At 42.4% G+C, this 14,638-nt stretch overlaps 1 protein-coding gene across 2 annotated transcripts in view; it reads right to left on the reverse strand.

The window, feature by feature from the left end:
• Positions 1-13,931, reverse strand: part of LOC112562334 (UPF0764 protein C16orf89 homolog) — a 23,652-nt gene extending 9,721 nt beyond the window's left edge. The window contains exon 1 of one of the 2 annotated variants that reach the window (XM_025235551.1): positions 13,464-13,931. In XM_025235551.1, the coding sequence (XP_025091336.1) occupies positions 13,464-13,671 (208 nt within the window). In that variant the 5' untranslated portion in view covers positions 13,672-13,931. The remainder of the gene's footprint in view (positions 1-13,463) is intronic. The other variant, XM_025235550.1, reaches the window with a different exon arrangement.
• Positions 13,932-14,638: the final 707 nt, after the last annotated feature.

Raw genomic sequence — 14,638 nt, forward strand, 5'->3', positions numbered from 1 at the left:
TGTATAAATGCATCCGCTCCCACAGCATCAGTTTTTTTCTGGTTTTTTTCTGCCATGTCTTTATACAATGAAGGTTAAAAGATGTTTGTCCATCCAGGTGTCATTAGAATTTTTTTTTTTGCATCCGAAACAATGTTTAAGAAATAGCTCTTGAAACTTTAGTGGTCTGCTTCTATAGAGGTGAAGGTTTAAATCGTGTCTGCAAGTCTTGCGAAGATGCCCAGCAGGATGGGAAGAAAAGGTAAGAGTTGAGTCCCCATGTGGCGGCGACACAATGCATCTCTAGTTACCTGAGAGGACAAGTATGATCTCAGGGCTCGGTGTGCAACACATTCCCGATGTCTTTCCTGGATTTTTGTTTTCGAACACTCACGTCAACAATGTGGCTAAACTCAAAAAAGAGAGAAAAACACCTGACAATCAATTATTTATTTATATTATTTTATATTGTGAATAAGAAAGGCTTCGCAAGAATTCACTTCTCGAGATATCTTCGATGCATGTATGGACCTCAACCCCCAGGTTTCTGCTCGATGGCTTATTCTGATGTTTGTGCGGTTTCAGCACAGTTACCTCCGGAGTATGGAGGACAGTCTGATAGTCAACTCCAATATTATTTTATATATAACAATGTTAAACTAGTGATAAATGGTCAATCCTGCCCCCGACCAACATCTATACACTGAGGTTATCGTTTGTTGTTCAGCCGCAAGTGTTCTACCTGTTCATGTCTTCGAATAAATTTAGAGAATTTGCGGATTTTGATCATAATTGGGTTTGTCTGGTGTACCAGGTGTGAATGTGTGATGACATTATTAATTGTTTTTTATGTCGTATTGTGTGGTTCTAACCCTTGCTTTCTCAGCTGCTACCATGTGTCCTCTGGAATATTAAAAAAATCTCATTGTAGCTATTTCCGAGGTTATGAACACAGCTGGCGGCAGGAAGGTACATCAAATCATCAAAAGAAAACAAGAGGAAAAAAAGGGAAAAATAAAAGAACTCTTTGACATCAAGTGAACTGCGTCTATCGACTCCACTAAAATGTTTGTTGATGAACATGTCATCACCAAACTTGGTCCTCATGCAGTTCGATGACCTCCGCTCTTGAAGTTCATTAATGCTTATCGGTTGCTTGTGATGAGTTCTTGCACTCTTCTTCAATTGAAGAGCTAGTCAAGCTTTAAAAAAATTGCTGTTTTAAAAATCCCTCCAGATTTTCTGATAGTCGTGGCAGAATTTTAAGTTTGTTTTGTTTAGAGTTTTTCTCGCATTGCTTTCAGTGTAGACCACAATGTCGATGGCATTAATATTTCGTTAAGATATATGATTCTCTTATCTTCTAAATATCAGGGTTAGGGTAATATTTTGCCCTGAATTATGAATTAATGGAGTTTTGTCAGGACTAAATCATATTCCTGAGTACACTTCATTAGGACACACTTGAGAACGGAGCTGGACACTTGAGAACCGAGGTAGATACTTGAGGACCGAGGTAGATACTTGAGGAGCGAAATAAATACTTGAGGGTTGAGTTAGAAACCTGGGGACTAGTTACATACCTGAGAACAGAGTTAGATATTTTGGGACCTGTAAAAAAACAAACATTGCATGTGTTCGTTTCCTTTTCGTTTAAATTGTTATTGCATTCTATGCAGCTCCCTTACAAAACATAAACTGACTTCTTTATTTGTTGTCTTGTTTTTCTCGTAGCGTCGATGCTAAAAATCTATCGATTCTCCTTCAAGAAATGTGTGCAAAAGAAGGAAGGATTAAATGAAATAGAGAAATACATGACGCATGAAATGTGAACCCCAGTCATCGATCGAGATCACCGACACCTGGCGGGCATCGAAGGACGACTACTGTCTTCTTCCACAACCACCACCACCAGGTCTGCAATCTTCATGGAACTGTTTGAATTTCATTCCTGTCACGCTTCATCGCAGCACCTGTGCTTCAGAAATTTTGAGGAGCAAACTCATGAGTGGAAAATGTTTCCCATGATCAGCAGGGAACAGGAAAATCTCAGCCAATCAAAACGCTCTCATTTCAATTAACTCTACGGTTAAACAGTTGTTGTGTTTTGCTCTTTTTTAAGATGCGTGTAGAGCTAATCCTGGGTTTCCCTGTTCTTGAGAAAAATAAATCGAGCGTGGGATGGGAGGTTCGTTATTGACACGTGCAGCTGTACACACACGCACGCACGCCCACAGACACGCACACACCGTGGCTTGTGTCAACAGGACAAAGGTCTCTAAAATATTCCCACCTGCTCCTCTTCATACGAGCGAGAGAAGAGCTTTGGATGCTAGGTGTGTATTAATTCGTATTGTTCTCTTGTTTACCCTGCACTGAGCGGAAAATCGAAAACGCTAGAAGCAAACAGAAGAAGGACTAGTGTACCGTCCTCTCATGTTGCCATTGCACATCTGTCACGGGTCTATTACTTACCACAGTGCACGAGCCGGGGATTGTAAACAACACTTCTTACCTCCGGAAATGACATTGGAGAAAAGTCAGGTGTGTTTAGATTTCCAACCCCTCTCTCTATTTATACCTCTGTCTGTATGTCCGTATACCTGTCGGTCTGTCTCTCTCCCTCTCTCTCTCTCTTCTCCTCAGTTGCGTCTGTCGAGATTATTTACAGCCACCTCTCAACAAATATGATCTGATGTGGCTTGCTTTCTGTATAATACCCTGAAAACTAGACATCTCATAAATTTTTGTTTGTATTCATACGTTACTTATTTTTGTAACTGGCAGTCTTCTAGTATACTGTCATGTTTTCATATAAACAGTGTAACAACACCGGTAAATGTAAACTCCTTTTCTATAACTGTTATGCTTTTTTTTTTTTTTTTGCTTTTGTTTCTGCTTTGATTTTTGGGTTTTTTTCGGGTTCGTTTGGGTTTTTGTTTTTTTTTCTTTCTTTCTTTCTTTCTTTCTTTTTTTTTTTTGGTTTTCGATTTCCGAGCACACATAGTACACAAACAGAGGCTGGGAACTGATGAAGCGGTAATAGATTGTTTTCCTGCCCCTTACTTCTACTTCTGTCCTATTCTTTGTCTCCAAATGACAGCAAATAGCAGCAGGCAAAGCAAAATGAAACCAAAACAGATTTATAAGGTGGACATTGTCGTACCCAAGAGAGGTTGTTGCATGGTAATTAGTAATCAGAAAAGTTTCCCAGTTCAACACTACAATAATAACAAGTATCAAACAAGTAGTCCAAAAGGTTAGCGGATACCAATGTGATTAAAGTTACCAAAACAATTCTGTCCAACACCATGATTGAAAACATTGCCAAGCTGACTACCAAAGCCATTAAACAATTCGTCGGATCGGTTGAGTAGCTGCTAGAAGGAATCCTTCTTTGTCTTTACTTTCTTACTTTCTTTAGAGAGGATTTTTGTATCTTGAGTTTTTCTATCTAGATGCTTTGTATCTAGTTTTTATATGTCTGCAATTGATATTTCCTGTTCGCCATTTTGCGATCTTGTAAACCACGCTCGTGTCTTGTCTTTCTGAAGCTTCTTCTGCTCTTGTAGATCATTTTCTACAAACTTTCTTGTATTTCTTTTAGCAATTCCTATTAACTTCTATTTATTGGAGTGTTTTTCACCAACTTCTCTGTCAGGCGTTGAGATTTTGAGTTAAGCCACTGGTGTCGCATCTCATGATTTAAATTCTCCTTGTTTCCATGGAGATTTAGCTCCTTTACAGGTTTTTTCTGTAGGCGATGTTCTCTTGAACCACTTCTTTCCTTGTTTGGTTAAAGTCTGCGATTGTCATGTCTGTGATATCACTAAGAGCCATGAACTGAATATCATGACAGTTCCGCTGAATTGCTGGGTCATGAAGCAGACCTATGTCTGATGTTTTATGTTTATTTCTGTAAACCCTAGCATTAAAATATCCCTCTACTATTGTTACATCATGGCTAGAAATGTTTTCTGCTTGTAATTTGTTATAGAAGTTTTTTTGTCCTCTTCCTCTGCCTCATACTTAGGTCACAGCAGATAAAGACAGAAAGCTTGATGAATGGTTTACAGCGGGATTTAGCTTCCATTATAATAGAGAATTCTGCTTTTAGATAATCATTAAGACATCCTTCTATCGGCCATCATGTCATTTAGACTACAAGATACTGTCACCATTGGCAAGAGTTCTCTGTCCTTGCCTGTCCACGTGATTCCGTAATTTCAAGACGATCGAGTCGGTAGAGATGTAGCTCTTGGACACTCTCTGCTAACTTTCCTGTTTAGTTTACTGTTTTCATTCCAGCAACCAACAGTAACGAGTTTTTTTTTCTTTGGTGAGAGCAGGTCGGCTATCAGGTTGGAAACTTCTTTTTGGAACGTCCTCCTTCCAGCCATCATAACTCCAGCTACCTGATCTTTCCCTCCACTGCTACCGTTTGCTGGTTTGTTTTTCTCTGGTCTGTTTCTGTTACATTATCATTTTACAAGAATAAATTGTCAGTCCATTACTTTCCCTGTCACCTGGAGGTTTGGTGGACTACTGTATGTCTATTCACTCCTCGACTTGTCTGCTATGGTGACTCTTCCGTCGCCATTGCTCTATTGATCATGGAGAAACGCCATCCTCCTGATCACGCCCACGGTGTTGTTCCAGACATTCAAAAGATAATATTCCGATATTTTTCTGTTATCCAATATCAGTGACGAAGGTTAAAATATTAATAAACATAAGAACATAAAATTATTAATTAGATCAATTTACTGACATCGGGAATCAAGGTGAAGATAATATTGATACATTGATATTTTTTAGTTGCTTTCTGTGATTGACCAATAACTCCCTCTCCCAACAATTTTATTTGAGGAGTAAAAAAATCACCAAAATTTGTATTTCAATTCGTGAAAATCTCTTGAATTTTATGAGTAATAAATACTGATTATTAGTGGAATAGGCCTGTCTCTTACAATAAATCGTCAACTGACGAACAACGAAGAAAGTGGATGTTTGGGAGCTGGTGATGAAGCATAAGTCAGGAATAACCTGATCTTGCTTTTAAAGGACAATGTCTCTGGTACAAAGAGTGCCTGCAAAAGAACAACATGCAAAGATGCTTTAAAATCCACCTCACATACTTGCAATGTTATCTGACAGATGATAAAAGCTCCAGAAAAAATGAAATTCCCACAAAATAATCTATAACCATTACAGTAGAAGCAACGCCAACGACTCTCAAGATGTGTTCGCGGTTCACAGATGTAACCTCCAAGACCAGGGCTAGTATGATACAATGGAGACTAAGAAGACAGATGTTGATTGAAGAAAATATTGACATCTTCTGCCAATGGACGTTTAACACTGCATTAATAATAATCGCAGACCTCCGTTCCTTCTATCAGCTGTGAAAACTGGAGGAAAGTGAAATTAAGCAAAAGAACCAGCAAACAAAAACAAAAGAAGTCCAACGTGGTTTATCCAAGAAGTCATTTTTCAATCGCTAATCGCTGCCGCCATCCACCCAGTAAATAGCATCGTTGGGCGCATCATCCATCAACACAGCGCTGACAGTAACCAGGGATAAGATAAATAATTGCATTTCCTGTAGCAAAACTTTATTTACAACCAACACACGTGGTGTGTGATTTGTTTCTGTTGTTGTTTCACTTTAATCACATGTATTTTCGCCGTGAGTTTTGTTGCATGACCAAGTTCTCCGTACACGTGGCGGAGTTCTTACAGGACCACAAGGCTGCCACCGCCATCATGGCATTCCTCATGTCCATGCAATTTTGTGGCATTCATGTAAAAAAATGCCAGCTGACATTGTAACTTATGGATAGGCTTTTAATTTCTCTTAGGATTCACTTTTTCTGGTTTTACTTCTCAATCTCTCATCTCATGCATCTTTTCGTCTCGGAGGCCTTCTGACCAACTGAAGGTTGCAGTTGAAGTCGAAGCTGCAGGCTTACAATAAAAAGCTGCACGAAGACTTTTGGAGCCATGCTCATGAAATTGAAACACATACTAACCTCAAAGTTCGCTTTACCTCTTCTCAGCCTCCTCTGCCAATGAAAGCCCTCTATATGCATAGTTGTAAATATACGGTGACCTTTACATTAAGACCCAGTTTCAGAGGTCTGCGCTAGTTTCCAGTAACAGAATAATTACATAAAAATGTTAGACTGTTATATTTTAAGTTACGTGTAATGAAGAATGATTTTTCCCCTGGTGCTTACTGCGAGCTGGTCACTGGGCCATAGCTAACTTTGGGGTAAAGTTACCTCCGCTTCATGACTGTGGCTCCAATACTTTGCTTCCAGAGCAGCTTCTGCAAAGGAAATGGTGGAAGATAGGAGAACACTTCATCCTTTGGTCTACAAATTGCTGGGCAGAACTCAGTCCACGATTCCACTTCCTAGAATCTTGGTAACTATTCTCCTGTCGCTCTTGAGGTGCACCTTCAGACCATCCCCAGGTGTTGTTTCATGTCGGAGGTGATAAAAGTAAGTGTTACAGCTTCAATGTCGAACTTCTTCCTTAGGAAGATTCCAGCCTGAAGGGTGAGGCACAAGGTGTCGGCTACCCTGATTGTCCAGCTTTACTAATTGCTTACATCAGACGACAAGTACCCTCACCTCCCTCACCCTGGTCAAACCATTCTTTCTTGTCGGACATTGAAAATCCAGCATTTAATTTCTAATTAAAATAATTGAAGATGGATTGTGTGTATGTGGGGTCTCCAAAATGTCTTAAATTAATTTAAAAGGCCCAAGTCGATTTCGGTAAGAGTTGTCTGGACAATTTGCCACTTGAAAGCAGCTAATTCAGCCTCACTTTCAAGACCTGGCATGAAATCAACTGAGGTAAAGAACGCTGGTTACAGTCAATGGGAGAACTTGAACTATTTGTTAATTAGAAACAGAGAGCATTTGTGAAATCCCGGTTTTAATTTCTCTCTTTTCACTTATTTTGTCAGACTTGGAGACCAGCTTTCGAGATAATACTGGCAGTCATCTGCAAAGCATCCTCAGATCCATACAACTTGGTGTCGAGTTGTTGGAAGAACCTACATTCCTGTAGGATGTCCTCCGTGGTTTATTTTGCGTCTCCACATGAGCACATTGGGGAGGACACGGTAAAGGTGGCGCTGTGTCCTGTCCTGTGAGGGAAAATTATTACCTGGTCTGATCTGTACAGGTAATGTCAGCTGTCTGGTGGCTTGGGTGATCCGTGCAAAGCCTTGATGATAGATTGCAGCCAAATAACAATGCTCAGAAACACACACACACATTCATTCTTGCGTGTCTCGTGTACACTCCATCCCCACAAACAGAAAGATAAAAGGTTCATTACGATGTTCTGTACTATGGAAAGCCATCTGTAAGCACGGTTCTCACTCTTGCAGACCTTCAGATTCTGGTGGTGAGTGGTGCTCAGGCTCGTTTCTCCAGAAAGCCTGAAATGCACTTGATCTCTGTCGTCCCCGTCAAGAAGGCAGCACACCGCCTGTAGGCTCATGGGAAATTACCGCCCGCGTCTCGCTTTAAAATTCCATTGGTTCTTGCTTCTGACATAGCAACACTTTTGAAATACGTCATGGTGTAAAAGTTGGTTCGTCCACCTGTCACTTCCTGCAGAGCATCTCTGCCCGTGGAGACTGAATGCAGCAGGGTAGTCAGCCGATGGCTTGATTGCTTGGTCGACTGGTGGGTTCATTTGAAAGGAAGGTGCTTCCCACCCAGGTCTCAGTGATTTCCCCTAATGGGCTGTGGAGGGAGAGTGGAGGGCAGAGGTGCGATTCGCTGGATCCGTTGTCTGCGGAATGTCACGTGCATGTCTGCGTATTCGCACTCGCCAGTGTGTCAGTCACTATGTGTCACTTGTTCCAACGAGTAAGAGTAAAAATACAAGAAATCCTGAAAACGAGGTTAAAACATCAGCTCCATCAACCCTCATTTCATTTATTAAAGGCAAATTTCAAATCTGTAGCACGTATTTAAAGCACTCTCCCTTTCTTAAAATAAAGAAAGTCCTACATGTGCGCGTGCATAACTATTCACAAGATGGCGGGAGTGTATTTTCAGCAACATCCGCTATTATTCGCCGCCATTAGCCAGGGATTGGAGCAAGTAATTAATTTATCTATTGTGTGGACAATTGCTCTGGCAAACAATATTATTCCGCGAACGAGACTTTTGGAGTCGAATCTCTCACTAGGGGTGCTGTCCCCCAGAGAAGCCATTTAAACAAGCCAGTAAGCCGTTACTTAGGTCGGCAGAATATAAACCATTCTTTAGAGACTCGTTTTGCCGCCAGTCGAAAGATTCTAAATAACCTGACAGTCCAACAATATCAGTGACAATACTCGGATTACATTTCCCGTCAACATAAGTCAACGCGGCTCCAGCCAGTTCCAAAGATAGATACCTACATATTATCAAACTCTACAGAAAAACGACAGAAATGTGGGGAAAGTTGCTGCTGGCAAGAACCGAACATAGCACCTTGGAGCCTGTCGTGTGACTTGAACGATTTCCTCAGGGACCTGTCCACATGTCAAAGGGCGTATAAATGCTGTGCGTTGCCATCCCCGTTCTGTGGGAGATGGCAAATCGTTTGCACTTTGACCTCTAGACAGTAATCTGGCGGCACCGACTCGATCGGTGTCTCAGTAGAGCATTAATGTCGGTACACGATTCCCCCTAATTCACTAAACACGACTAACGGCGGTGAGTCTGCCAGGGATTGGATAAATTAGTCTTAGGGCGCGCGTGTTCGCGTCCAGGAGACTCGTGGTGAGGGGAGAAGGGGGGTAGAGGAGGAAACTAGGGGCTCACCAAAGGGCATCCTAATCATTATGAATAGCGGCTCCTAGAGACGGTGAGCGTCGAGTTGGGAGTAATCGAATTTTCAGGTAATGTAGTGCACGTGCCAAGATGTTACAGGAAATTCTTGTCTAGCCAACAAAATCATTGTGTTCTTTCTGGATGTTGTTGTCAAGCTTGGAGGGAAGGAAAATCGTTTAAAATTAAATTTAATCTTCATAGCGTTTTTCTCTTTTGTCGAGATTTATGTCGTCGTCGTCGTCGTCGTCGTCATCATCATCTCCTCCTCCTCCTCCTCCTCCTCCTCCTCCTCATCATCATCATCATCATCATCATCATCATCATCATCATCATCATCATCGGTTACGCCCAAAACAATGTTTTCAATGTTAGACAAAGTCTGGTGGGAGTCCTTGGAGATCTTTGATATTACCTTATATAAATATATTTTTTCGCGATTTTCATTTTCCTGCACAAACACTTGGAAAAAGGATATACTATACTCCTTGCATATTTCGAGAACTTTCCTGCAGCAGAAAAACTCTTTTTCGTGTTACAAAACACACAAACAACAGTTGTCGTTTTGCAGGGGTAGGGGAAACCACATCGTGTCACAAACCTCCTATATTTTTTTTTAATCTGTTTCTTGAATGTGGATGGAAGATGTGGATAGATGGCGAGTGTTTTTGTGTGGGAGAGCGTGGGTGCGTGCGTGGGTGTGACCGTTTCACGGTTGCCGCTTTTGCTTTGATGTCACGGCGTCGTTGAGGGGCTCCACTGGTTCAAATGTTGAAGATTAAGAGCGAGTTAGGATGCCTGGTGCGTGGTCTTGGCTGGACGAGGGGTGGAGAAAACCTGACCGTTTTCTCTAGTGAAGTGTTTTAAGTCCTGACTAGACTTAAAGTTGTTAAGTCCTGACCAGACTGATAAATTGTGTACATTATTCATGTGAAACCTGTTAAGGTATTCCTTTTATTCTGTTATCTTCCTGTGTTCGTCGTTGGCAATGAATCTAACCGAATTTCAAGACGGGTGGTAACTGTGAAAAGACTGTGTGTATCGTGTTTGCGGGGGAGCTCCGGATCTGATGGCGGAGGCTTCAGAAGCAGACCCTAGTCTCCTCCCTAACCCAGAAATATTCCGTACTATGTAGCATCTTGATTATTTTATTTATAGCATATCTCTGGGTATTTGAGTAATTTTATACTACCATAAAGGCCATTGGGGGAGGGTTGCATATTCTATGCCCCATACATAAATCCTACCTACTCCATATGCTACAACATTGTCTTGGCTGGCTTTGGATAGTGGATCAGAGACATGGATTCCAGCCGGTATCCCAGGGGTAGTCCCACTTCACTCCTACGCTCACTAGCCAGTCGCAGACGATGTTTGTCGCATCTTGAAGATGGCGGTAAGGGTCTCCATGGTACAGCTCGACCCTCGAGTGAATCGTCATGATGACAAGATGACCACACTAGTGCAGCTGCCAGATGATCGAATATCTACTTGAAGTCCGCCGCTGGCAAACTTCAGGATTGATGAACGAGAACTCATCAGTGTGAGGAACAGATTGAGAGAAAGGCAATGCTGGGCAACCCACCTCCTACCTAAAAGAGAGATGTTAGGAAAGAAAGGATCCACCACTTCTTTATTTAAGTTAGATGAGGATTTGTAACAAACTACTAGTTCAGCCACACGTCCAAGACAGAAAAATCTCAAACCAGCCAAAGCACCAACTGTAGTCCTCTGAAATAAAGTTTTGTTAGTTAATGTTTTGTTTGTTTGCTCAGCTTTAAGAAAATTAAAATAGCTTCATATTTTATCATAACTTTATTTTTGTCTTGTTTTATGGCCGCACTGCTATAGACTTTGTATTGTTGATATGAACTGGAGCGGCAGTTACACCTTGCAGGACTGCGTGGCTCCGACACCTCGGACACAAGCAGCCATCAGTGCGCATGCGCGCTTGACTTGATGGATGAGCCGTGGCGTCCAGCCAGAAAACTCTTGTACACGGGTTTTGGCTGCTTGGTCAGATTAGGATGGTAATAAATAAACTATTATTTATCGTGGCTGCTTTTTTTGTTGTGCATTGTTAAAAATGTCCGTGTCCTTCAGGTTTGGTCCCATTTATCTTCTGCTCACTGAGAACTCCGAGGATGTTTGCAAGCTGTGTGTCTGTTTTATGACAGGGAAGGTTAGATAAGAAAAACCGTTCCACGAGTGTATCCTTCCTCCCCCTCTCCTTCCTAACGGGGACACGCATGGACTCTCTTTCTTTTCTCTTCCTCTCTCTCTCTTTTTCCTCTCTCTTTCTCTCTCTTTCTATCAAACTATTAACAATACACAAATTATATTTCGCTTAGGAACACAGGCATGCATGAACACACATGCAAGCAAGCAAACTTTCTCTCATTCACACACACACACACATAATGAGGAAAGACAGAAAGAAAGATGGTCTCACACTTACATATGACAGACAGCCCCGCAATTTTCACTAACGCTTAGAAAGAAAGCCGGACACAGAACGAATTCAATGTCAAAGTTCAAAGTAGGGCTACCACAAAACTCGAAAGATTAAAACATACAGAATAACCCATACCCAAAGTTTAGAGGAGTGTATCTTCATGATAAACAGTACTTGCTTTATGGACTGGTGGGTTCGATTCCCGACCAAGACGAGTGGCCAAGTGAAAAGACGACCGACCTGTCCAGTATGCCTCGCGACAGTGGTAACGATGGTAACGGTGGTGGAGAGTAAGAGTTTAGACGTATAAAAGCCGTGGTAACGATGGTAACGGTGGTGGAGTAAGGGTTTACAAGCGCTACTTTTCTCGGGACCAGGACAAGAAAACTGCCCAGCCCCTTTTCTCCTAGCAGAAAAAAAGTACCCGATGTTCTTTTTTCGGTGGAGGGAAAAGTTTGGGCTCCAAATTTCACATACCTTGTCTTAGACACACTGAACCACTTACGTTTACTGCCTCAACGACCACAACACTATCGGACCCTTTATACTGATCGTTTGAGGCAACATCTTCTGATGTTCTTATCTCTAAAAATGGATAGTAAGTCATGCACAAGATGTACTTATCTCGGTGTTATCTGTGGTGAGGACTGGGTCACCAACAGAGTTCTGTGAGTGTGGGTCAGTGAATGACATTTGCAGTGCTTCGTGACATCAGTCTCCGACAGAGCTCACCTGCTCACCGCCATGTTCTTCGATTTTCAGCTCAGCGCGACATTACTTAGCATCTGCTGCAACAGTGTGATCAACAGCTGTCCCACCCTTTTATTTTCTTTGGCGTGTTTGTGTTTCTAGATATAAATAGTTAGAAAAAGATATTCAACAAAGATAATTGAATTTGGATTGTAGAACAGATAATGGAATACAGCTGAAAGGGTTAGGAATAACACACTCTCACCGAAAAAAAAAACACACCCAGACACGCAACACAAAAAAAAGAAGGATCAGATAGCGATGAAATAAAACTCGCACGCACGCGCGCGCGCACACACACACACACACAGAGAAAGACACGCATGCAAACACTCCCTTCACGCTCACACTCGCATGTAAGTATGTGTGTATGAAGTACACATGTATAATTGTAAAAACCTCATTTTCTAACTTCTAATTAACATTGCGACCACCAACAGTCCACTGGTCACGTTTCCACTGTTTTGTTAATGGCCGGCAAGGAGGGTGAGAGCGGTGTAGTTGTAAAGTGTGACCAGTGGTCCTACACACGGACCTCAGTATTGTATGTTTTAGCTTATGGACTTCACTGTCGGCACAACATAGGACTGAGATAGGCCACCCGGGCAGGAACTCACCCGCTAGGACTATCAACTCGGGTGGCCGGCACTACACCAAAGGCATCGGAGAGCCTCCGGACCACACAAAACTCACTTTTCCGAGCTGAGCGTTGGTGAGTCTGTCGCGAGGAGAAGTAGATTTTCGTTGTTTACTTTGTATGTGCGGGCGAGTGAAACTATTGCCATTGCAAACCTCCGTATCCTCCCAGGACTACCTAATGTAACGGCACTGTAAAGAAGTTGTGATCTGAACTGTGAAAAATATATATATATACCTGTGAACTTTCCAATGAAATAAAGCCATGACGTAATCTACAGGATTTATTGACTGAATTACAGTGATACCTCGGTTCTCGAACAATTTGGTTCTCGACCGTCTTCCCGGAACGAATTATGTTCGAGAACCGAGGTATCACTGTATATTGCTGTTAGTAATGTTTGTGTATGTGTGTGAGAGAGAGAATACTATTTTTCTCATTTTAATTATGTTTCTTTGTTCGCATACAGCCATTATTGATTGTACGAACCCGAATCACCAATGCATTGTTGGCGTTGTAATAAATAAGTTATTCATGCGTTCACGGCTCACTACAATAATACACAAAAAAGAATATAAAGTGTTGTTACACCCGAACGGCACTAGTGCATAGCTGACATCAAACAGAATGACTAACAAGAAACATATCTGCTGCCAGCTTTCCCTACATGCGACAGAACGCTCTCATGGATAACTGTGATGTAGTATCAAAAGAAAGAAAGAAACAAACAAACAAAGGAAGGAAGGAAGAAAGAAAAGGAAAATAAAATGCAAAGAAAAGGGACACAGTTACTTACCTTGTCCAATCCTCAGTCCAAAGAGACCGTCAACATTGATGTCGGAATAGTCTTCAGAAAAGAATTCGAGTCCTTTCTGCACGGCCTCTATGACTCTGGACAACAGTCTGGCATCGCTGTCTGACGGCACACTCGCAACGTCTCCCCAGAAAGCAAACAACAACAGGACAACAAAGCCGACCGTTTGTGGGAAATGTGCAGCCGACATGCTGGAAGCTTCAACCGACACGAAAACGCCGCCGTCTTGCAAGAGGTGGTAAGGGTGCTGAAGGTTGGGGAAAGGTGTGTCTTGTCCCAAGGGGAATGGAACCTCCACAATAAACTCTCTTGCCTTTTTTTTTTTTGCTGAGTTAGCTAGGTTCTTCTTTTTACTTACACAAAGACAGTCGACTGAGACAGTTTGCGAGTCTCAGTGTCCGTCTTTGCCTGTTTAACTTCGCGGCAAAAGCTGGCAAAGGGTGAATGCACGCAAACATATTTATACGCCGCGGCCTCTCTCTGATAACAGCTGGCGACGTCGCGCACCCACCGCGGCACGGGAGGAGGCCGCGCGCCATGCCGCACGCGGCAAACCTGACCTGAGCGGAACCAGAGACACCCGTGTGTCCTCATGCCGGCCTGGAAGTCAGACTCACTGACCAGGTCACCTAGAGAAAGAAGAGACTCCTTTTAACACCTGTGTCACCTGTACTTACCTGCGCGTGTGTACGGTTTGCGTTTAGCCTGCATCGCCGTCGCTTGGCCGTGACGTCACGCGTCAGCCTGCACATCTCGCTTGTCACCTGAGCCCTTAGTCAATACGACTTGAAATTTATATCGGGAAAAGAGACCATCAGGGAGAGTTTATCTAGAGACAAGTGGATGTAGCCTTATCTGAGGCAACAGACGATGTGAGGAAACCTTGAATGTGACAATGTGAGGTGTGACGTCTGCTTGGACAACGAGCTTCTTTCACTCACCAAACCTCTGGTCAGAAAAGCTCGTGTATAAGCCTCTAGGTACATGTGGTGCGCTGAGTCGGAGTGCACGCACAAAATGTCATCCTAAGTGAACAATTAGTTTTAAATTATTAACGCTTGATGTAGTGGTTTCTGCGAAAACTAAAAGTACACCATGAGCAGCTAATTGTAAGGAGCATTATGTGTTTTTACCTCTACGTCTGTCACCCATATGAA

The sequence above is a fragment of the Pomacea canaliculata genome, linkage group LG4, assembly GCF_003073045.1.
Source record: "Pomacea canaliculata isolate SZHN2017 linkage group LG4, ASM307304v1, whole genome shotgun sequence".
Classification (NCBI taxonomy): Eukaryota; Metazoa; Mollusca; class Gastropoda; order Architaenioglossa; family Ampullariidae; genus Pomacea; species Pomacea canaliculata.